Here is a 24,163-nt window from a genome sequence, read left to right as displayed (position 1 = left end):
AAAGCCTTAAAACCACATTCCCCCAGGACGCTGCCCTGCAATTACTTTGTTATCTTTATCCCCTCTCTCATTTAGGGGCGGGAGCTGAAGTCACATCTTGTGAAGGAGATGAGGAAACATTCGTGGATCTGCTGGAAAACACTGGGAGTCCTTCACTTGGCTCTTCCCTATTTCCTGAGCAAGCAGCAGAGAAGCCTCAATGGTTCTGCAAGTTTCCAGGGGGACTGAGCTGCTTCAAACACCTCGTGCTTGCCCAGGTGATGAAATGATGGGAAAGTTGCTCCATAAATCCATCCAGATCTTCTCACCCGAGGAAGATGCAAGCCAAGAACTCAGTGAGGGTGAGGATATAAAAGTAGCAAGGTAGAAGACAACCAAGAAAATCTTCTACAACGCTGAGTTCTCTGCTGGGACCAGGATTCAGTTCTCTCAGGATCCAATTCTCTCAGGATCCAGTTCCCTGCTGGGACCAGGGTTCAGTTCTCCATGCTTGAGTTCCCTAGGTCAGAGCTGCTGTGATCCAATCCCCTTGTTAAATACTCAGCCAGAATATTCCAGCCTTGTTTTTACATCTTCACTTCTTGCTGGTTTCTGTTACATAAAATGACCAGGCAAGACTCCACAGTAGCTACAGAAACTGCTGGCAAGCTCTCAGATCCACTCCAGTTGGATATTTCAAACTGGAACCATTTCCTTTGAACACTTTTGAGCTTGTAGACACCAGGCCTAAAATTCTAAGTCATTTCAGGAATGTGACATGAAGGGACAGGAAGGCACAACCTGTGCAGTTGTGAAATTATCTGTGATCAGATAGAACTTTCCTGCCCTGGGCAGCAATAAAGCCAAATTTAGTGTCTGGTTTGCCCTTCTGCAGACACTTAAACCCAGATTTAGGCCAGACTGAGCAGCTCCTTTGCTAAGGGTTGGCCTTGCAATGATGTCCAGCCTGACACACGTTGCTCTCCTCTATCTCCACGTCAGGCTGAGTTTTTAGGTGAGACACAGCCTGTGCTCCTGCTCACCACAGATTAAACATAATTATTGTCACAGCAGGATAATAATGAAGGCTGGAAATAACCTCAACAACGAGGGAACTGCAGGAGGGGAGGGTTGGAAGCACATCCCCAGCCCAGCCTCAAAGTCTTCATTTGTGCTTCTGCCAGGCTGGGGCTGATGGATGCCCTGGTTAATTAAGAAGCATTGCTGGTGGCACAGCCCATTAGCTCGGATTTAGCCAATCCATTCATCCCCTCCCAGGCACCGAGGGAGGACGTGTGTGCCTGCCTCGCTTAAATCCCCTCCTGCCTCCCACAGGAGGCACAAGCAGCTCCTTTCTGCCTCCTGCCAAACCTGCCTCAGCAAAGGCACTTTTCTCACCAAACAAAGTCCTGCCATGCCCGATTCCAGCATCCCAGCATCTCCCCAGGTGAAACAGGGACACCTGGCAAGGCTTGGGAAGGAAGGATTCGGGTGGTGACTGCATCTCTCAGGCAGGGAGGAGTTTGGGTCCATAACTTCCTCTCACGAACACATTTGACTCTGTAGTGATTATGCCATGGCCTGAAAAATTCAACTCAGGCAGCAATAAAATGGTCAGTGCTCCTCAAGAGCTTTGTGCCTTCCTCTAACGAGCCTCCCAGCCCTTCAAACAACTTTCCTCGGGACATCTGTTCCTGTGGGACAGCCTGTTATTTTTATGCGGTGATTATTTGTGTTAGGAGAGACACCACAGCCCCAGAACCAGACCCCACTGTGCTTGGCACTCCCCAGGCACTGAACAAAACACAGCCTGTGCTCCTCTGCCTCCTCCAGGGCTCTGTCCCCAGCTGGGTGTCACCCTGTGAGAATGAGGAGGAGGAACTTTCCAGTCTGGGAGGGAGCAGATGTGGCACTGGCCACATCTTGTGCAGTGACAGCCACCACCTCGTGCAGACACTATTTGGATATTATTTGGTGGCTGGAGATCTGCAGCCCCCTGAAACAGCACAGCCACTGCAAACACGCTGGGGAAATGAAGGAATTACACAGAGAAAAGGATCAGACACTTCCATGGGATACAGAAAAAGCTGGACTCACCAGGATACAGCTGCTTTGTCGGGGCACTGAGCTGAGCATCTTTTGTTACTCTGTAAGCAACGTCTGCTTCTTTTGAAGATCTTCTGCTTGTGCAAAACCCTGTGGTTTTTGTGATACCATCAGGTAAATTATGAAAATCTAACACCTTCAAGAGATCTGCGGGTTCAGCTGCAAAGAGAAAAGGAGAAAGAAGAATTAGGAGACAACAGGAGTGGCACTGCTCGGCTCCAAATCAGCCTTGCAACACACCAATCAGTCATCACAGCCTTAAAGCCAGCTGAAATCTGCTTTCAATACCAGGTTAATGCCAGCTCCAGGGCTGGGCCATGGTCAAAGGCACTAATTCAGGGCAGAGAGGAGCAGCAGAGCAGCTGTCTGCACCAGGGCAGGGAGCAGAACGCACTGCCCTGTTTGTCCCAGGAGCTGGACTGGCCTGGATGTCTTCACCCAGCCTCCATCACTCAAGCACATCCTGAAGATTAAGCACCAGGCAGGAAATTCCTGATCTGAGGGAAAGGCTTTAAACCAAGCAGCTCCCACCACACCAATACAAACCTTCCAGTTCTTTTGCCTTAAGGTGGTTGAAGCAAAAAGTTATTTGGAAGCAAACACCTGAGCAAGGCTCCCTTGAGGGACAGAGATCAGGCACAACAATCACACACGAACCCACAGTGGCTGGGATGACAGGAAAACCCACAAGGAACGTTTTGGGATATGAAGCAAGGCGAGGAGGCAAAGATGCTGCACAAGTCCTCCTCAGGCAGCTCAAGCCCAGGAATTGCCACCAGGTATTCCTCAGGTATCCCATGACACCAGGATTCCTGCACAGCCACCAGTGCACCCAAGTGTGCAGCTGGATGGCCAAAACCCCACAGGTGCTTTACAGAAAAGGGAAAAAACCTGAGTTTTGATTCAGCAAAAGGCTCCTTTCCTCACTCACATCCCATTAGGCTCCGATCCTGAGGTTTTAATTAATGAGGAGACCTTGCCTGACATCCCACCCCAGCACAGGCAGAGCAGCTTCACCTCCAGATGTTCAGGTCTCTGGGACATCAATTAAGTCATGCAAGTGAAGCATCTCATTAGCTTCTGAATCTGCATCTCATTAACTTCCTAATCTGCTCTTGCTCACCTCAGGAGAGGTGGAGGCTCCAGAAGCAGAACAGCCAGACCTGACTTTAAACCCTTAAATGAAATTATTTTGAATTTTGACTTGGTAGCTGGAGCCAAACGGTGTCAGAAACATGAACCAGTCCAGCAGGGCCCAAAGCAAACTGGGCTGCACTGGTTTTGGCTGGGTAGGGTTAAATCTCATCCCAGCAGCTGATATGGGGCTGCGTTTGGGATTTGGGCTGAACACAGGGCTGATAACACAGGGATGTGTTCATCACTGCTGGGCAGGGCTTGCACAGAGCCAAAGGATTTTCTGTTCCTCTTTCATCAGGCTGGGGGTGCACAAGGAGCTGGGAGGGGACATTGATCCAAGGGATATTCCATGCCATGGTGGAGAGTGGGAAAAAGAGGGGGACACTTGAACTGATGGTGTTTGTCTTCCCAAAAAAATCATTATCTGCGCTAAAGCCCTGCTTTCCATGCCCATGGGGAGGGAGAAGAATTCCTTGCTTTATTTGCCCTGCTTTACCTATTAAACCACCTTTATCTCAACCCACAATTACTTTTTTTTCCTCCCTTTTTCTGATTCTCTTCCCCATCCCACCTGGCTGCATCCATGGGGAAGGGCAGCACCGTGTCCACGAGCACTGAGCACAAACAGCAGTGGGAAGAGAGAGCACAGACAGACCTTTTCCAGTATCAGAAGTTTTGGTTACAAGAAGCTCAGCCCAATGTTTGCATGGAAAATTGATGTCCATTGTTAGGCAGCTTTGAAAAGTTTCCAGAATCCTGAGAAACTGGGCCCTCCATGAGAGATTACAAACACATGGCAAAGCCAAGGGAACGGTGCAGATAATAAAGGAGCTGAGGGAGCCTGGCCTGAGCAGCCAACAGCTGGAATATTTCCTCATCCCTCATCCTCATCAGGCTGTGCATGGATGACACGTTTGTCTGAGCTGTCCTTGCCACTTGGATCTTCCCCCTGCCTTCAACCACGTTTTATTCCACACAAAATACCTGCACATCTACAGCCTGAGTCGCGTTCAGGCAACCAAAATGCAATAAAAGTCCATCCCTGCTTCCAGTCACAACCCTGTGCTCCAAGAGCTGCAGAGCAGCCAGCTCCTAAGCTGCCTCCAACATTTATTTAGGGAGGAGAAGGGGGGGAAAGGCACAGGCAAGGGGAAGAGATGTGAATTCCAGACTCCTGACATCAGCTGGGTCCCCGTGCCAGGTGTGGGGGGTTGGAGCTCTGTGTGCACATCCAGAGGTGCTTGCAGGAATAGGAACATCTGCAGAGGAATCCATCCTCTGCATGGATTTATCTGTGGGGGCAAAAGTGCCCCTGCAGCGGTCACAGGGAAGTGATGGAGCCTCAGTGGGGGACTGGAACCCCTCCAGGAGCCCACCAGCCACAGGTCTGGAGCTCCAGCCCCTGCCTGGAGCCGTCTGAGCAATCCCAACCCACCCCCAGTGCCCTGGTGCAGCCCTTCTCATCCCTAAAGGACGATCCAGGCACCTGCACTGCCTCCAAACCCTGCAATTCATCTTCATTCCCCAGGAAGATCCTCTGTGCCTCCAGAACGATGATGAATTAGGGCAGAGCGAGCTATGAAAGCAGAAAACCAGTCTGGCGCTGCACAAAGCAGCTGTAAAGCAGGCAGGTGACCAGCAGGAGAGGGAATCCTCTGTTGCCAGTGTCCCACCTCTCCTGGAAATCAGAGAGGAGGTGAGGAGCCAGCCAAAGCCCCACAGCCCCCTCTTCACGGAGCAGCATTTCAGCAGCAGGAAAAGCCCCAGCGCTGCCCACAAAGATGAGCTGCACACAGCAGCAGCTCTCACTCCTGCCCAGCCACGCACTTCAGTTATTTCCACAGGATTTTTCCAAATCCAAGCGCAGCAATCTCCTGTAGGAGCTGCAAGGACACCGTGTACAGGAGGACAGAGACCTGACTGACTGAATTCCAGGGGATTTCTTACAGGTTTGCTCTGGGCTTGGCCTTCAGCCGAGAGCTGAACGAGCTGTGGCTTTATGAAAGCTTCCTTTTCACTCTCTGTGTCATGAATAACATCCCTATGCAGCATCTCACACAGGAACATTCTCTGCTCGAGGTGCACAGAGCTCCCCCGAGGCACCAGCTCAGCCCCTGCTGGCTCAATATGCCCAGCACACAGAGAGCCAAACCCCAAACACCCCAAATTTTACCAAAATCAGACCAGAGGCTGCCCCAAAAATCTGCAAAGTCCTTGATTAAGACTAAAAAGGAGCCTGACTTCCCATTTTAACTCAGCAGAGGTGGCAGGGCCCGAGCGGGCTCTGCAATGCCCAGAGCAGAAATAACAGTGCAGAGCATTGGAGGAAGGGACAGAGGGATAAAAATTAGTGCCAGAAGTCTGGCTTTTCTTCATTTCCAGGGAAATGGGGAACAAAGTGATTGTCCCATCCCTGGAAGTGTCCAAGGCCAGGTTGGACAGGACTTGGAGCCACCTGGGCTGGTGGAAGGTGTCCCTGCCCATGGGACCCTCACCACTCTGTGATTTGGTGATTCTGTGAATGACCCAATGAAGAACCAACAGTGGCAAAAAGAGGAATTAAATCCCCAATTCCTCCACCACCACAATTAACTACAATCTTTCTGTGATCACCTGATTCCCAGCTCCTTAAACACCTGTTAAAACCTGGATCAGAGGCTGCTGATATGAAGTTTATCACTCTGCCCTGACCCGGCAGCGGCCAACAGAGACTTTTTCTTTCTCTCCTTTCAATATTAGAGCAAACCAAGCAGGATTCTTTGACACAAACCCCTGGCTTTGGGCTGGACATCCACCTGCCACCACTACAGCCAAACCACCCTCTTGGACTCAGCCAAGAGCAGAAAAATCCCTCCAGAACTCCAAAGGAAACCAGAATTTAAGCTGGCATCAACATCCACCAGTGGATATCTGAGCCCACCAAACCCCCCCTGCCCAGGGGCAAACCCCATTTCCAACTCTCCTTCCCCTGATTGTTCTTTAAGACAAATTTTTAGAGGAGAAGATGCCTTAAACCCTGCTGCTCCTTCAGGATATGTGCAGTAACAAACAAGGATTTTACTTCAGTCCATTACACCTGTCAGTCACAGAGCACAGCACAACCAGCCCTGCTTCAGCCACTGCAGGGAAGGGCAGGGAAACGCTTTCTCCACTCAACCATTATCCAAAAGTTAAATTATTTGATTTCCCATCCTAATTTTTGGTTTTTCCTCCATCTTCCCTGGCCAAGGCATCCCACAGGGAATGCTGTCCTGTCCTCGGGCACTCCTGCAAGGGCTCAGGGGGTCAGCCCAAGGAGGGCACACACCACCAGCTCCCCAGCTTGATGCTCTTAAAAGGAAGATGGAGCAGCATGAAAATAAGGAAAATAATTAAATAGTATTCACCCCTCAAAAAAGCCCAACAAAACAACATCAAACCAAACCAAAACAACCCCAAACAAACCAAAACAACCCCAAACAACCCCCCCAGAAAATCTCAAGAACCCAATGGAAATGTTGATCTTGAAATTCAGTGTAAGATGGAGCTGCAGCTCCTGCTCTGCAAATCCCAGCCTCAGCCAGCAGTCATTAATCTAAGCCATATTTATGCCTGTAATAATAGTTTTTAACACCTGAAGCAAAGCTCTTGAACAACCCCAAAGCACTGCTGTGAGTCACTTGTGTGTTCCTTGTGCATCTCCGTGTTCCCAGCGTGTGAAAAATTCCTGAATCACAGGCACCAAACCTCCCAACAAATCACATTTTTCAAGGTCATTAATGAAATGCTGATCCCCAAGGAAAGCCACTGTGTTTAGACTTGTCACTGAGCTGAGGGCTGCAGCTCCTGAGGATCACCAGTGCTGGGAACAGACACTCCCTGTGTTGTCCCAGTTCTCCCAGTGCACTGAACTGGGCAGCACCGGATGAAAGGAAAAGCCAGGCTTCTAAAAAGAGCACGGTCTGGATTCCAGGGAATTCTAAAGCTGAGCTCTGCCCAACCTGGTCTATGACCCTGCCCATGGCAAGGGTGGAATGAGATGAGCTTTAAGGTCCCTCCCAAGCCAAACCGGTCTGGGATTCTGTGACAAAATTTATGGGATCTCCTGGAATCTTTCTTCAATTTTTTGCCTTCCACCACCCTTCAAAGTGATAAAATTTCATCTTGAGACACAAATTTCCAGTGCACAGCTGCCCTGTTGTTGTGTTAACGCCACAACTGAGACATTTGGGGGTCTGCAGAAGGGGTCAGCAGCCTGGAACAGGAGAATTTTCTTCCATATTCACTTTTGGAGCAGCCAGAGGACATCCCAAAGACCTCCAGGACTTAATGCTGCAGCTCTCAGTCACGCTGTGGTTTATGTGCAGTGGTGTGAGGCCGTAAGGGGAAGGATGAATAACCATTCCCAGCTCATTCCAGGTGCCCTCTGCAACTTCCTCATCCTTTACCACCAGTCCCACCAGGCTGGGGATTCGCATCCCAGCAGCAGGGATGTGGATTTGCTGGGATGTAAAGCCTCCTTAGAGGAACAAGCAACAGAAATTTGTCGTTTCTCTCCCAGCAAGCAGTGACAGCAAATAAAGGGAATAAGGATTATTTCAGGAGCAGCATCTCCTTGAAAAGAATTTCAAGACACCTTCCACTATCCCAGGTTGCTCCAAGACCCATCCAGCCTGGCCTTGGACTCTTGCAGGGATGGGGAATCCACAATTTCTCTGCACAGCCTGTGCCAGGCCTCCCCACCCTCACACACAGGCTGTTCCATATTTTTAAGGCAAAAGGTGTTTTCCAGCAGAACCCCAAAGCAGGAGGGGTCAGAGCAGCTGCTGAGGGACAGAAGGAGCCATCTGTGATCCCAAAGCTTTAATCCTAACCTGGAAAACCCATCCAAGGTCGGGGTCCCTCCATGAGGGAGCTGAGAATTCCCACGACAGAGGGACTGCAGCTCCACATTGCTCCAAGGAAACCCTTCCCCTTCCAGCTCTACCAGCCTTGGCTTCTTTAAGTACTTTTCCAAGATATTCTTGGCCCTACATAAACACTCAGTTATTGCCTTTGGACCCAGGCAGGGCAGAGCCCTTTCCCTGGGCTCCAGGTTTCTCACTCCCCAGAGGCTGACAGGAACATCTGGGCTTAGATTTGGAATTAAATACAAAGAGGTATTTATACATTATATCCTAATTTAGGTATATTCTATTTTATTATCCCTAGAGTTCCTGTGTCAGATGCATAAGAAATAAGTGAGGACTGGAAGCAGCTTCCCCTTAGTGATGCTTTTTCAATGGAGCTGGGAGTCTCCTTTTCAGGCTTCTGGGATTTCAACAATTTTGATTCCTTATCTAAACACTTTTCACCACAGCTGACCCAGCTGCAGCCCTGGGATAACTGACTAAAACAGGGTGGCAGAGGCTAAAATACAAACCAGGGCCCAAAATAAGGATATCAGGCACCAGTTGCTGTTGCTCCAGCATCCTTTGGATGGGCTTTACAGAGCCTCTTAAATCCTTCAGCACCCCAGCAGCCCAGTAAACCACAATTATTTATTTGGGCAAAGAGAAAAGGCATTTTAAGCAGGAGAATCGAGGAATGTGAGCTGCAGGACTGAAGTTTGTTCCCTAGGAAGGGGCAGAATAGAGGGAATAAAAAAAACCCAGCTACGGAAGGGGTCAGGGCTCATCTGCTCCTCCCAAGAGCTGCCACAGAGCTGTGTCAATTCACACTGCTCCAGATTGCAGAATATTTCACCAATGACTCATGACATCCCCTTATTTATTTATTTTTTCTTTTAAAAAAGCCCAAATAGTCCCAACTGGGAACAAAGGAAACCATTGTGCAGGGTCAGATTGGAAGGATCCTAGGTATAATCCCAAAAGGAAAAGAAAGAAACCCAGAACTGACACTGGAGCAGCTCAGAGACTCCATTAAACTCAAAGAATCAAATAATCCCTGTTCCTTTGAGCAGAAATCCTTTTTTTAAATTTTTTTTTAAATAATCAATCATTTGGGTTTCTAACATAGCTAACAGTGAGCAAAGAGCAAGGTTTTCCTTCATGGAATATAATTAAACAATCTGCTGCAAATTCCATGCAAAACTTACAGATACAATGCCCAGAAATGAGGCAAATGCTGAGGATTTGGGGGGAAATCCCAGCCCTGTTCAAGGGCAGCAAAAATTCCACACATTTTAAGAGCTGAGGATTTGGGATTCTCCCCTGGGAGGAGGAAAAAAAGAATCCATCAGTAAAGGGATGGCTCAGAGGAGGAGGATGGGCTTTTCCTGGAACAGATCTGGCCAGGAAAATCCCTGTCCCACGCCAGCCTGGGAGCCAGGACATGTCCCTGCACAGCCAAGGGACAAATCCATCCCTGGACACTTGGGGACAGCAGCTGCTCCAGGACAACAGCACCCACACTGGGTATTTTGCCACTTTCAAGGATCTGCTGCCGCCCATAACCACAAATCCCAGGAAAAAGCAATGAGAAAACCCCAGGGACCAGGGCAAGAGGGTGGTGGGGTCCCTAAAAGGGCAGGTCTGAGGGTGCAAAGGCAATGCACAGCATTTCCCTTTCCCTGCTCGTGGGCAGGGATCAGTGGGATTCTCCCTGGGTTTCCCCAGCTGGCCCCAAGGCAGGTCCAGGGCACAAATTCCTCCTTGCTGAAGGAAAAGCCCCATCCATGGAACAAGCAAAGCACAAAGCCTTTTAGGGCAGAGCCCGAGTGAAGCCGGGTCACCCTCTGACCCACATCAGTGACTGTTCAGTGTCCTGGGAGTTTTTAGGAGCTCACCCTGACAGCGGGATCGGAGGAATGAGGTGAATCACCAGCTCCAGGGGCCGTCCTTGCTCTCCTCACATCCCACCCTGCCCACGGGGCTGCTCCCATCCTGTCCCATCCCAGCCAGCCCTGATCCAGGAGAGCTTTCCAAGCTCCCCCCTCCACATGGAGCAAGTATTTCTGGGTCACTGTGACATTTTGGGAAGTGGTCCAGCCCAAATTTCTTTACTGGCAGGAGTCTTGCCCTTTGAACGACTGAGGGTGAATGGAGGCTGGAATTTTGGGAGCTGTGGAAGCTCCAAACTCACACCCTCAGTAGCTCCACAGATGGAAACGATGATGGAGCAGGACCCCATCTTCGGAATGATTCACTGAGAGCTCTTACAGGGAGCTGGGTTTAGGAGCAGCTCCTTAAAACCAGCCCTAAAGGGATGCAAGCCCTGTCCCTCCCACCCCCAGGCTCTGTTTTTTTACATAAAACCTCACTTTAAAATCATTGCAAGGCCCCTGGATTGCCTCAGCCCTCAGGGAGCATGTGGAGATGGACCAGCAAGAGATGGAAATCACATCCAAGGAGTCTGCCATTCTTCCCAAGGAAAACCTTGGCACCTCCTCTGCAAGTGAAACATTGAGGTTTTCCAGGACTTTTGACAAGGGAGAATTGCTTTGAACTCACAGAGGGCAGGTTTAGATGGGAAATGAGGAATAAATTCTTCCCAGTTTCTCTCCACTGCCATGAGACTCACTCCTAAGCAATGGACTCAGGTGCACTTGAAGGTGGAAGAGGAAATTTCAACATTTTATCTTTGCTCTGAAGAGTCCCAGTGTTCCCAGACAATCTGGCACAGGGACAGCAGCTACATTTTCAAAGCAATTTGTAATAATCAACCACTTAAAGCCCTGCAAGGCTTAATTAGGGCCTGAGCTTGCGGCACATGAAGATCAACAAGAAGCTTTGCAATCAGTTTTAATGGGGTGCAGAACTGTTATTCCTGCAAGGAAGCATCCAAAGCTGGCAGGATCATCTCCCAGAGAAGGGGAAGGAACAAAGGAGACCTGGCCTAAGAGCCTTGTCAGAGGCAGCGGGAGCAGCGGCCTCCTCCTCATGGCCTCTCTCAAAACCTCCCAAAAAGGAACAAAATTCACCAGCTAAACCAGGGGTTTCCTGCAAAATCAATTCCCTGCAGCCCTCTGGCTCGTTTTATGTGGCTGATGGTCTCCCTGCATCCCAAGGGTGTCACTGGGGTGGGAACTGCACCAGGCTGGAGCCATCCTACTCACTGAGTGGTGGCCTCCACCCAGGAAATCCCAGCCCATCCCTGTGGGGTTTCTATGGGATGCTGGCAGGCAGCCAGCAGCCTCCGTGGGTGTCAGGGCACTTTGGGAACAGAGTGAGCAACAATTTGGGCTTTTTTCCCCCCACTCCTGTGCCAGGGAAGCACAGCAGGATGCTCCAGGAGCCAACAGGAGCGGCCCGCAGCCTTACGGGATAACCAACACCGCACCTCTCGGCACTTCTGGGGTATCAAAATGATCATCAAGCCACCTTTAAATGGAACTTGGTGCCGAGGGAAACACCACGGCAAAGGACTCTGCTCCCTCTCAGCATCTTCCAGCAGCACTCAGGGGAAGTGGGAGATGCTGAAGAAATCGGAGCAGGATGTGCAACAACCACGGCTGGAGCTGTGGTGTGAGGACACAGGGGACGAGAGGGACAGGCAGCATCTTTTATCTAGACCAACAAATCTGGAAAAAGCAGCCAAAACTCTGGGGAACAGGAACGACCGTGGGATAATCCCCTCTCTCCAGCCTTCCCAGAGCCGTGCCCAGCCCTTTGCCGGGTGGCTGGGCCAGCCCTGAGCTTAATTAATCACATTAACACAAGCACCTGCAGAATCAGCATCACTTCCAGCCCGCTAAACCCAGCTCAAGCCAGGCCTCGCACATCACATCACCACTTCAAAGGCAGCAAATCCCCCGTGGGGCACTGCCCCACGCCCAGGTAAGCCCGGCTGGGATGCTCCCAAAAATACAGGAATTCGGAAGCTAAAGACTCATTTTCATGCACTGCGGGTTTTTGAGTTGTCTGCAAAGTTAATGGGAGCAGGCAGAAGTAATTTCATTTTTAAATATTTCATTTGATGATTTAAAAGAAGCCCAACACTGAATTATTTCCAGCCCTACTCTATGCTCCAATATTTCGACACGGGGAGAGAAATGTAAAACCAATTATTTCCCTCAGATGCTTAAACCAACCAACTCGGAGCATTCAGTTCATATCTGATTCTCCTCAAAAATACAGCCAGCAGGCAAATTTCAAATTAATACCTGCTTGACTTCATGAAAAGTGTTTCTGAAGCTTGTTTCCCAAAGTTTTCTCCGGAGCATTAATTCCTGAGTTTATATAACCCACACTGCACCACACAGGTGCTGCTTTCAAGGGAAGAGCAGGAGGAAAAAAAGCCCAGAATTAACCAGAGCTCCATCCATTCTCAGCCCCCAAGGAGCTGAGATACCCTCAAGGGATGTTTTTGGGAGCAGGGAGACATTCACCACTTAAATTCCCTGTTCCCAGGGATTTTCTCACTTCTAATCCACATTTATCCAGCAGGTCTTGTTCCCAATTAGGTGTTTAAATGGATTTATTTTCGAACATCACCAGGGAATGTTATTTTACTTTAGGCCAGTGGAGGTTTTTTATAATAATATAGAATCTGGTGATCCCAAACATGCAGGAGAGGCTCATCCAAGCACAACATCCAGCTCCCACTCCTTCCCTGTCTCCCACTATAAATAAACCACGGGTACAGGGTGTATTTCCCTGCTGCCCACGTTCAGAAATGGCACATTTTGGTGGGGTTTTACACTCAAACCTCCGCGGTTCCTCCCCAGCCATCCCCTGGCTCAGGGAGAGGGTTTATTCCCATTAACTGAGCACATCCAGAGGGATTAGGGCAGCGCCAGGAAACTCCTCTTCAGCCTTGACAGAGCTTTGTGATCTCTGCTCCTCGGTCATTAGGGGAGAAAGGCAACCCCATTAACCTCCCCCGAGCGGCATCTGCATTACAAACAGCACTCAGGAGCCAAATCAGAGCTAATTACCCGGCTAATTAGCCGGCTCCTCCCTCCCCATCCCACCTGCCATGGGATACGAACCTCTCCGTGGGGACACAAAACCCTCCATGGGATACAAACCTCTGCACGGTTTTGGATCCCTCTGTGGGGATCCAATTCTCTCTGCATGGGGATCCAAAGCCCTCCATGAGTATCCAAACCTCTCCACGGGGATGAAAACCCTTCCCATGGGATCCAAACCCCTCCATGGGGATCCAAACCTCTCCACGGGGATGAAAACCCTTCCCATGGGATCCAAACCCCTCCATGGGGATCCAAACCTCTCCCGGGCAGCAAAGCCACCCCAAAACCCATCCCTCGCTACCATTTCCAAGAGCTGCTGGATCTTTCCTCACCCATATCCCTATAAAATCCTGGCTTCAACCCACAGCTGCCACAATGGGGTTTCAAGGGGGGACAAAGGGCTGATTTTAGGAAATTTGGGTCACAGCTGCACGTTCTTTCCCTTCCCTCCTTTCAGATATTCCCTATTAAACTGGTTACAAGGTGACTGGGACACTGGAAATATCTGCTGCCTTTAAGAGCTGAGATGTCATTTCAGGTCTCCCATTATCCACCCAGGAGGACTCAAACCCAAAGATAGCATCTAACAAACTGAAATATGCTCCTATTAAAGCCAACAAGAAATATCCAAGATCCTCATCCAAAAAGCTTTCCCAGGACTCAACCCAAGCCTGGCCCAGACAAATATTTACATAATTATTCACATGGGTTTGTTTGAAATAAAGAGCCTTTTATGATCGTTACTTTGGCATCAAGCATCTAATTAGGGGCCAATGACAGTTCTAAAAACCACTGAGCTCTCCTTGTCAGTGCTGCTGGGAGAAGTGGGGCTGATGGCCCGGCCCTCCTGCTCCCCTGGGAAAATCCTCAGGGGACTGGGACAAGGGGATGGAGCAGGAATGGCTCTGCCTCCTCTGGGAAATGGAAAATTGATGGGCAAAGGCACAGAAATGCCCACTCGTGCCTGTTTCAGGCTGTGACCCAGGAATTGGCATTTTTATGCCTCTCTGCTTCACAGAGCTGCTTCTGGGATGAGCCTTTCCCGGAATTCCTGCGGGGCACCCAGAGCACAGCTGGGCTCTCAAGTCCCACCCAAGGTGGGACTGAATTCACCAATCTGAGCAGATCCTCAACGCTTCAATCCCTTCGTGCTGAGTCTCACGGGAGGACTTTCCCCTCCAGAGAGTCCCTGCAAGTCCAGCCTCCAAACCCCACCACTGCCTCAGGTGCTGCTTCCTAAATCCCTTCCAACTTTGTGAAATACATTTAAGAAGTGATAAACCACAATATTCCCACCGCTGCTTCAAGTGTTCATTCCTAAATCCCTTCCAATTTTGTCAGATCTATTAAAAAAGAGATAGAACAGAACATTCTCTCCACTGCTTCAAGTGCTGGTTCCTAAATCCCTTCTAATTTTGTGAAATATATTTAAAAACAGATAAAACTCAATATTCCCACCACTGCTTTCGGTGTTGGTTCCTAAATCCCCTCCAATTTTGTGAAATATATTTTAAAAAGAAATAAAACTCAACATTCCCACCACTGCTTCAAATGCTCGTTCCTAAATCCCTTCCAATTTTGTGAAATATCTTAAAAAGGAGATAAAACACAATATTCCCATCACTGCTTTGGGTGCTGGTTCCTAAATCCCTTCCAATTTTGTCAAATCTATTTTTAAAGAGATAAAACTCAATATTCTCTCCACTGCTTCAAGTGCTCGTTCCTAAATCCCTTCCAAGTTTTTGGCATCCATTAAAAACGAGATAAAACTGAATATTCCCATCACTACCTTGCAGGGAAGGACCAGTGACCACATTTGCTCCCTCAATCTGCAGGTGGAGCTCAGAGGATGTGGCTCCCTCTCCCTCCCCACATTATTCCATGAGCTGGTGTCCAGCAAAGGATGACTGAAAAACTCATAATCACTCTCTAAATAACCTTTTTCCTTCTTTTTTTCCCCCCAGGTTTCACTGTGCTCCCGAGGCTTTTCTGGGTGGGATTCATGGAAGTGAAAGCAACATTTGAGCACGGCTGGGGAAGGAGAGAAATGGAATTCTCTGGGGTTGTAAAGCTAAGCTGGAACAGCAAGAAAATTCCTCAGCCCTCGTGCTGATCTTCCCAGCCCCAGGATGGATGTGGAGAGAGGAAAATGGCACAAATTCTGTGTTGGGAGCTGCTGTTGGAACCAGCTGAGGATTTCCTCGTTCCTGGGGTGAGCAGTGTCCCATTTTTCTGTAGGTAAGGAAAGGACTTTGTATTTCTGTCTCCACGGCATCTTTTTGGGGCTGTAAGCAAAATAAAACTCTTGGGTTGGGAAACACTGATTCCAGTTCATTTTTCCTTGCCTGGAACTGGTTCATGGCAGGACCTCTTAGAACCAGGCTTAAAGAGCTCAGCCATGACTTTGATTTAATATTTGCAGACTGAAATTTATAGCAATTTTTAGCATCTCTAGGATTATAATGATTTGGTTTTTGTATCCTTATACAAACATAGTCCCAGTGGTCCCAGAAAATTATACTTCTGCCTTCTTATCTGCAAGCAGGTAACTTAGATGGTGTAGGGTCCCTTTCCTGATGTCCCCTGACCTAAAATAGTGCCAAATTTGAGAAGGAATTCAGGATTTTATTTGAGGAACAAGAAGTTCTCAGACGGTTCTGAGCTTCCAGGGCACAGACAGCTAGAGAGACACTCTATAAAGAGCACAAAAACACCACCTTGATCGGCTGGCCACTAAAAACTGGGGTTTTTTGACTTTATTTTGCTTTTTTGTTAACACTGAAGAGCCTGTTTGCCATCAGACAACTGATTTCTCCCAAGGGAAACAAATAACCCCCAGCTCTGTAAATAAATCTGCTTTTAGAGGGGAGCTTTTGTGCAGAAGCCCAGCACAGCCAGATACTCCCCACAGAACTCTTCCAGGCCCTACACCCCACTGAGGAGGAATATACAGCTCTGCTTTCCCACAACCCCAATTTGTTCTATGGCAATTCCTTAACGAGGCTGGCAGAACCTGGCCCTGAGAGATGGGCAACAAAAAAATCCCATTTGAACACAGAAACTTTCATTTCCAGGGTGCTGAGCAGTGAAATCACAGCACAGAGACACCAACAAGATCCAACACCTCAACCTCGGGCACCTCCAGCAGCAAAATCAGCGTCCCAAGCTCCAGGACCGAGGGATTTTGCTCCTGCACTGAATTCTGCAGCCCCACAGGAGATTTTTGGCTCCAAAGGATTAATCCCACTTTGCTGGACTGAACACATTGGGGTTGATTTGTTCTCTGCCCGTGTCTTGAGTACAGCACAAGCAGAGCCCACATCATTCTCAGCCTTCCAAAGGGTGCAAATGAGCAGCAGGTTAAAAACAGATGAGTGAAAAGTAGCAAAGAAATCAATACCCTGAGACATTAACCACTTCTTCAACTGCTCTCTCCACAGCACGGGGCATTTACCTTGACATTATCCCTTTAATTGCTTGAAAGGCTCCCAAAATCTCCTGCTGAATTAATTTTCCTCTGTTCTGATAAGCAGGGTGATAACACCAGCAGCCTCGAGCAGAAGTCAGGGAGAGCGAAGAGCAAGCTCCTGAGCAGCTCTGAATATTAGCCCTGCTGACCTGAGCAACCAATAAAGCTCTCCTTAATCACCCACAGTAGTCATTAAGTGTTAACTAAGCATGTGCTTTATAAACCTGAAACGGGAAGTTTTTCAGCCCCAAAAGCATCAGAAACTTTCCCAAAGCACCAGAAGCTGCCTCAACTTCCCAGCCTCCAGCAGAGCCCTGGGATGACTCTGTCATTCCCTGGGGGTGGCCACCAACATCCCCATTGCCCTGGGGCACTTCTAAACACCACCCCAGGCTGGTGGAGCAGACGAGGGACAGGAATCTGCTCCCAAAATCCACACAAAGCTGTTGTCACCTCCCTGCCCAGAGCTGGCTGTGCCAAACTCACCTCCAGGTTTTCTCCTGGAGCAGCTGTTCCGCACCTCAGAGCGGGGTTTGGCTTTGGAAAACACCGAGGTTCAACAGGATGTGGCACTGTTCTCCTGTGCCAGGCACAGCCTGGCACTCAAAAGGATCATCCAGGCAAAGGAACCAGGATGAGAAATCTCCTCCCAGTGCTGACTGGGATGCTCTGGAAGGACAGAACACTTTGGGACATGGTTTAGTGGTGGCATTGGGAGGACTTTTCCAGCCTAAATAGTTCTGTTCTATGACAGCTGAGTCCAAGATGATTTTGGAAACCCAGCCAGCCCTTGACACCCCTGCTGCGTGTGGCAGCAGTGCCACAGGTCCCACCCCAAGGCAGCAGCACAGGCAGGCAGAGGGACGAGAGGCTTTTAATTTTGAAGCTGGATCTGCAGAGATATTGCAAGGACTTGGGCTGACAGGTCAAGCACGGTGTGGAATGGATGATAAAGGTGTCTGAGGGATGCTGCCCCAGCCTGGCTGCTGAAAACAGAGCTGGGAATGCTTTCCCACCCAAATCTGTGCCTGGAGGAGTGCCAGGGCTCTGATCAGCAGCAAAAAGGGGATTTGGAGTAATGAGATATTGATGAGGTGGGAAAACAGCTCAGCTGTGCCACAGAGCAGATCCTGGCGTGGGGTAAATCAGCAGCACTCCCTTGGAATCCCACCAGGAGGAGAAAATCACTGCAGGGAGAGAGATCCTCCACCTGGAGAAAGGTCTCAGCACATGAATGGGGTGCATGAGGAAATGTCAGGTCCTTTGTTTGGAAAAGCAGCCAGCCAGGAGGAGGGGAGGTGCCACCAGTATGAATATTTTGCTTTCAGTGGTGACAGCAGCACCAACACCTTCAGGGAGGCAAAAATTTGTGGGAGCCACGCAAAGAGCTGGAAAGACGACCTGGACTCCAAGTGTGCAACCCCACAAACGGGAAATATTTGGGAGAGTTTGGAGCCTTGCAGTTAAAGTTCTTCCCAACCTAACCCATGAGGGAGAAGATTTGTGTGAGCCAGGTAGGAATGGAGCTGATAAACTCCTCCAAAACTTCCCTCCCCGCAGGAAAAAAGCGGGGTCAAAGGGAAACCAAAAGACGAGCGGGATCAAGTCTAATTAAAGGAGAGAGGAAAAGTGACAGCCACAAAAAGGCAGGGGCTCTTTTCCTCTAGAGCCAAGGGTCCTTTGCAGAGCCCCAAAGCCCCAGAAGGCAGGAGAAAAGAGGTTCTTTGTGAGAGGGATGGGAAGCAGGGGTAGCTCAGGGGCATTACTGTACCTAGCACAAAAGAGAGGAACAATAGCGGGCGAAAGGAGATGGGGCCGATTATTTTTGTGGGGGTGGTAAAGCAAGGCAGGGCTGGGATAATGTTGGGATGATTAAAAAATGGCCATGAGGAAGGGGAAGGATCAGCCCAGAGAGTGTTGGGAATGTGAGGTTAAAAATGAGGAGTCCTAAATTAGGCACGGGAGTTCTCCGCTGGCATTTCCCCAAGGTGAATGGCCAACTGAAATAACACTGCAAGGTATCACCAGAAAAGAGGGAGAAGTGTGTCTGAGAAATGCAAGGGATCATTGGAAGGAATTCTCCAGAAAAGCCCTTCCAAGGACATGGAATGAAGCAAAAGGCAGGGTGCAAAATAAACACATTGAAGCACAGGCAGGGTTACAGTTCCTAGGAAGCCTCTCCACTCTGCCTCTCACCCAGGGGCTGCACTAAATGCCAAGCAACTCCCTGGAGCTCTGCAGAATTCCCAGAGCCAGGACTGAAACATGGGAATTCTCTGGGACTGCTTCCATTGCCACAGGAGACTCACCCACCCCAAATTCCAGGTGTGCCAAGAACTCAGAGCTTTCCTTCAGAGTTGTTTAAGCTGAAATTCAGTCCTGCCCCAACTTGGGCACCCAAATCCAGCATTAATCCCCGGAGTTTTGCCATCTTCTGACCAGAGCAGCTTCTCCACAACCCTGCCCAGCTTCTGCAATTAAGGAATTATTATCACAGAATTATGGAATATCAGGTTCAAAGATCACCTGGTCCAAGCTTTTTTGGGGTGATTCCTATCCCCAAAGAGCCTGAGGATTTATCAGGACATTAGCATAAATAAAAAGCCCCACAACATCATTTCCTTAGAGATAAGGAAGGGCAAAGGATTCAGGGTGGATACAGAACGCCTGGGACATCAGGGAACAAGCAGGAGAACTGCAAGGCCCTTCCCAGGGAAGCTGCCATGCACAGCTGGGAAGAAATCCAAGACAAAACTCATTTAATTCCCCTTCCCTGACAGCCATTCCCTCCCTACCAAGCCCAAACCCATTTTTCCCCATTAACAGCTGGTCCATCCTGCTGCAAATCCCAATTTTTCCCCTGCTTGGGGTCACAGTTTTGGGGTTGCCTTTCCGCTCCTGCTCGGGGTTGTGGTGAAACTGAGACAAGAATCCCTCTGTCACTTCAGCTCTGGGAGGCACTCATCCCACTGGGCTTGACATTTGGGATAACTGAGGGAAGGAACACGCTTCCAGCATCTGGGAAAGAGCAGGCTGACACTTGCAATCATTTGGGAACGGGGAGAAGTCGTGGTTGGTGGAGGGGAAGGGAAATGACACCTGCAGGCATCAACCCCTGCAGCCAAGCACAGGCCGGCACCACTCAGCACATGGATGAGCTACAGTGAAAGGAGAGAAATGAGGGAAGAAAGTACTTGGGAACCTGGAGACATGGCAAATGCTGAGTTCTCAGTGTATTTTATCCTCTCTTTTAGAGTTAGGAAGATCGATTGCTACATGGAGCATTTTGAGGTCCTCCTCGTCGCTAAATAAGCAATATATGAACAACCTGGTACTGGGGGATACCAACAGCTTAAAAGTGATCCGAGCACATTTTCTGTGCCCTCATTCCTAGCTCAGATGGAAGAGACACTTTCCATGGCTACAGGAAAAGAAATTTTGTCCTTAAAATGCAGACAGGGCACTCAGAGCAATCCCTTCATGAACATGCTGAGAGATTATTCCAGAGCAAGGAGAAGGGAGAAATCGTCCCTGAAAAACACAACATCGGCTGCATGCAGGACTCTGACCTGTGAGAGTTTGGGAAGGACTCTGCCCCTTCCCATCCTGGTCCCTTCTCCTGCCCATTCCTGCCCAAACCCACCAGGACATGGATGGAAAAAAGATCCAGCTGTAAGCCCATCACTGCCATGCACAAATGATAGAATAATTCTATATAAAACCCAGGATATTACAGGTCAAATTCAGCTCAAGAGCAGCTCCTGCCTCACATCCAGCCCTTCCCTCCACTCTGGGAGCCTTTACAGGTAATTTCACCTCCAGGGCTCCCCAATGATTATTCCCAACTAGGCCTGACTTCCCAAAAGAATTTTTCACATTTAATCCTGTGCCAACTGACCCTGCACAGGCCTGACCTATCTGCCTGCACCACACTCCCTCCTCTGTCACTCCTGGCTCAATAAAACTGGAAGGAAAGTGTGGAAAGCTCCCCTGAAATGTATTTCTGGGGCACTTTTGGTACTCAGCACCAGAGAACCCAGTTCAGTTTCACAGAAGCTCCCTCTCATCCCCACCAACTATTTTTAGCCTTTTCATTGAATAAAACTGAGTTTGGGCATTTTGCCACCATCAGAAAAACCATCAACCTGACCCCACCAGGCCCCACGGGGGCAGGCCCCAAATCCCACCCTGGATTGAAGCAAAGAACGGGGCAGATTTCACTCCCCCAAAGGCAGATGTTTCAGCTTAATCCATAAAAAGCTTCATCCCAGGCCACCAAAATGGGGCAGCTCTGCTCCAGCAGCAGAGGCTCAGCTATTTCCAGGCTCGCAGGGATCGTGCTCCTTTTAGCAGCAAGGCTGTTCGTTATTTGGGATCGGCGTCCCCAGGGCAGGGAGGGCCCCGGTTTGTCTGGCCAAGGCTTTGGAGAAGGGAGCTGCAGGCAGGGAAGCACTGCTGGGCTCTCAGTGCCCCTCAGGCTGCAGAACATCTTTAACTCACGCTCTGACTCCGTCTCAGAGCATCTCGGGCTTTATGGGTGTGGATTGTGAAGTCCCTTTGAGGAACCCAGAGTTCTTTATGGGTATTTCCACACCCAAACCAAGCTCTGGGTTTGGCTCTGGTTCCTGTTTCATAGCAAAAATCTGCATCAGTTATCCCTGCCTAGTCCGCATTGCCATAAGAAATCCCACTGCCTTTTCCTGCCCTGAATCCCACCCAGGACTGTAAATTGCTGGAAAAACTCCCAAAACCTCCTGTGGGCAGCAGAGGCAGCACGTCAAGAGCAGCAGCAGGAAGAGATGAAGGGAAGTGTTGTAATTTGGGAGCGATGATGCCGTGCTACTTCCCTGCCCAAATTCCCAAAATCAACAGAGGCTGCTCCCGGCCCTGGATCCACCCACAGCTCCACGTAGACGGCTCCTGCACCAGGGCAGTGCTGCAAGAGCCTGGGGCACAGCCAAGGAGCCCAAAAAATCCCATTTCTGCCCAGCCACGGGGCCCTGGGCCAGGACAAAACTCAGCCTGAGCCTCAGAGGGTCGGAGCAGAACCCTGGCCCGTGCACAGGGATGACTTTCAGAGTCACTGAAGTTGGAACAGATCTTAAGGATCATCGAGTCCAAGCCTTTGGAGCAGAATTCCCAGCACAGAGCGCACGGCTGCCTTGGGAATCTGGGAAGTGCCGCATCCAGCATCTTTGGGAATGGCTCAAAGGCTCTGGAGCAGCTTGGCTTTGCTCTCCCATTTTAGGGGTGAGAGGCTGATCCTTCCCAGCCTTTCCCAGTCAGCCCCTGCTGTGGGAATGTCTGTGGTTGGAAAAGCGTGTGCCTGCTCCCTCCCAGCCTCGCAGACAGCAGCCCCCACAGCTCCCTGATACAGCTCCCTAATTACAGAGCTGGGAAAAATGGATGTTCCCAGAGCAGATATGGCCCTCATTGTTTTGCTGCTCTGCATCCTGCAGGGATCCGGGATTTGAAGGGGGGGGAAATAAAAAAGCCGGAGCCAGTTCGGGTCTGTTGGCTCCTCCTCCCATCCCAGCTCCTGAGGTCAGCAGGGAAAGCATCCAAGAGTTACAGAAAAGACAGCTTGTTTTAATTTAAACATTTGAGAGAGGCAGAGTGAGGGACTCTCTCCCCCCGAGCGCACAGGACGTGATAATGCGCCTCTCCCGATCCCGGCAAGCCCTGGTGAGAGAACATTCCTCGCAGTTTTCCGATCGGATCCCGAGTGCCAGAGGGATAAACCCGCTTCCCCCTCCCACCCTGGTGGCTCTCTTGGAGCACAGACACCACGGGGGGACTCTCAGGGACCTGCTCTCCCTGTCACACCAGGCAGGACACGCAGTGGGAATGAGGAAAACATCAGGATGAGCGCTTGGCACCTGGGGCGAGCAGTGCTGATCCTTCAAGGAATCCACAGCTTTCCACTGAGCAGCAGATGCTGTATTTGAGGCATGGACAGCCCCGTATTTTCCAGGGAAAACCCTCCAAGGGGCATTTCCAGGGAGGCTCTTGCCCTGCCTCAAGGTGTCTCCCACGGAATCACACCCCGGCTCTGCTCCCACCATCTCCCTGCCAGTCAGCAGCCAAACTCCCCCCACATCCCTCTGCACAAATCCTAAACTTCCATGGGATACCAGCACAGAGGTTATAACCCCAAATTTTCATCCCACAACCAGGCACAGCCCCCCGAAAATCAGCTCCTGCCCTCAGTCAGCTCTGCTGTCCCACACCTCTCTGTGCCTGTCAGCAGCCAAACACTCCTCCCACCCCCTCATCCCTCTGCAGAAATCCTGAATTTCCATAGGACACCAGCACAAAGGTTATTATCCCAATGTTACACCCCACAACCAGGCACAGCCCCCCAAAAATCAGCTCCTGCCCTCAGCCAGCACCACACCCATCACCCTCCCAGCCCAAACCATTCCATGATCCTGTTGCATCACCAGCAAACGAGTCCCAGTTCCCAGACATTTGATATCCACTGGAATTCCGGCAGAATTTTTGGCCACCTCAGATCAAAACCGAACTGGCAAATTCATTTGCAAAGTTGTTTATGGAAATTAGCTCTGATTAGAGGGACGAGAAAAAGGGTTGCCTCTGGTTTTCTACTGAAGGTGCATTTTGAGTGTGCAGAATAAATCAGGATCCTGAAGTTTAGCTCTTTTTCAGAGGAATATCTATTTCACACCAGCAGAGTGACTTCAGAACTGAAAAATCCAATGGCTAGAAATCAAAAATTTCAAGATTCCTCTGCACTTTCAGGGTTCAAACACTGCCAAAACCCCAAAGGAGTGCTGGACAATATGCAGGGAGGGCTGTGGCAGCCCACCACGATCCCAGATGCACCGGGGCTGCTTCCTTGCCAGGACAGGGAAAAGCAATGAGCCAAACTGATAAGCCCAGCGGAGGCTGTGAAAAAGGAAACCCACAGGTACAGGAGCCCAGCACTTCAACTCCACCCTATTAAAAAAGCATTAACAAGCCCTGAACTCCTTCTGTGCCTTGGCCACTGCTGCTGTTCCAGGGCAATTACAGCAGCAATTAAAGGGAAAAGCTCTGGCCAGGTCCCCATCCCATCCCACCCACTTGGCACAGCCCCCCCAGCTCCCCACCCCTTCCACACGTGCAGCCCACGAGCCACACTCCCCTTCCCAGGGCTCTGCCAGTGCTTCCCCAGCCGCCTGGGGCTTCTTGGATCAGGCTTTGGGCAGGAAATTAAAAAAGCTTCATTTACAAATGGGCATTTGCAAAGGGCCGGGCAGGGCACGGGGCCACGCTCAGCTCCAGGTGCCGTCAGATCCAGGGGTGCCACTGCTCCAACCCTTCCCTGGGATGGTGCAGGGACAGAGGGGGGGCCCACTGCTCCAAGTGCACCCATTTGCTCACCAGAACTTCAGGGATAATCATGGAATTGCACAATGGTTTGGGTTGGGAGGAACCTTAAAGCTCATCCAGGGACACCTTCCACTATCCCAGGTTGTTCCAACCTGGTCTTGGACACTTCCAGGGATCCAGGGGCAGCCACAGCTTCTCTGGGCACCCTGTGCCAGGGCCTCCCCACCCTCACAGGGAAGAATTCC

The 24,163-nt window shown here is 50.0% G+C and overlaps 1 protein-coding gene and 1 long non-coding RNA gene across 3 annotated transcripts in view; one reads left to right on the top strand and one right to left on the bottom strand.

Moving 5' to 3' along the window:
- COL5A1 (collagen type V alpha 1 chain) overlaps nt 1-24,163 on the bottom strand; it is a 133,344-nt gene that overhangs the window by 100,971 nt on the left and 8,210 nt on the right. For both annotated transcript variants that reach the window (XM_069031576.1, XM_069031577.1), the window contains exon 2: nt 2,077-2,244. In XM_069031576.1, the coding sequence (XP_068887677.1) occupies nt 2,077-2,244 (168 nt within the window). The remainder of the gene's footprint in view (nt 1-2,076; nt 2,245-24,163) is intronic.
- LOC138119570 (uncharacterized) lies at nt 11,873-20,567 on the top strand. Its single transcript, XR_011155539.1, has 4 exons — nt 11,873-11,978; nt 15,079-15,352; nt 16,189-18,097; nt 19,838-20,567. It is a non-coding gene; the product is annotated as an uncharacterized lncRNA (long non-coding RNA).

The sequence above is a fragment of the Aphelocoma coerulescens genome, chromosome 17 (genome assembly GCF_041296385.1).
Source record: "Aphelocoma coerulescens isolate FSJ_1873_10779 chromosome 17, UR_Acoe_1.0, whole genome shotgun sequence".
Classification (NCBI taxonomy): Eukaryota; Metazoa; Chordata; class Aves; order Passeriformes; family Corvidae; genus Aphelocoma; species Aphelocoma coerulescens.
The sequence above is the reverse complement of the archived record's forward strand: the minus strand, read 5'-3'. Positions and strand labels throughout refer to the sequence as shown.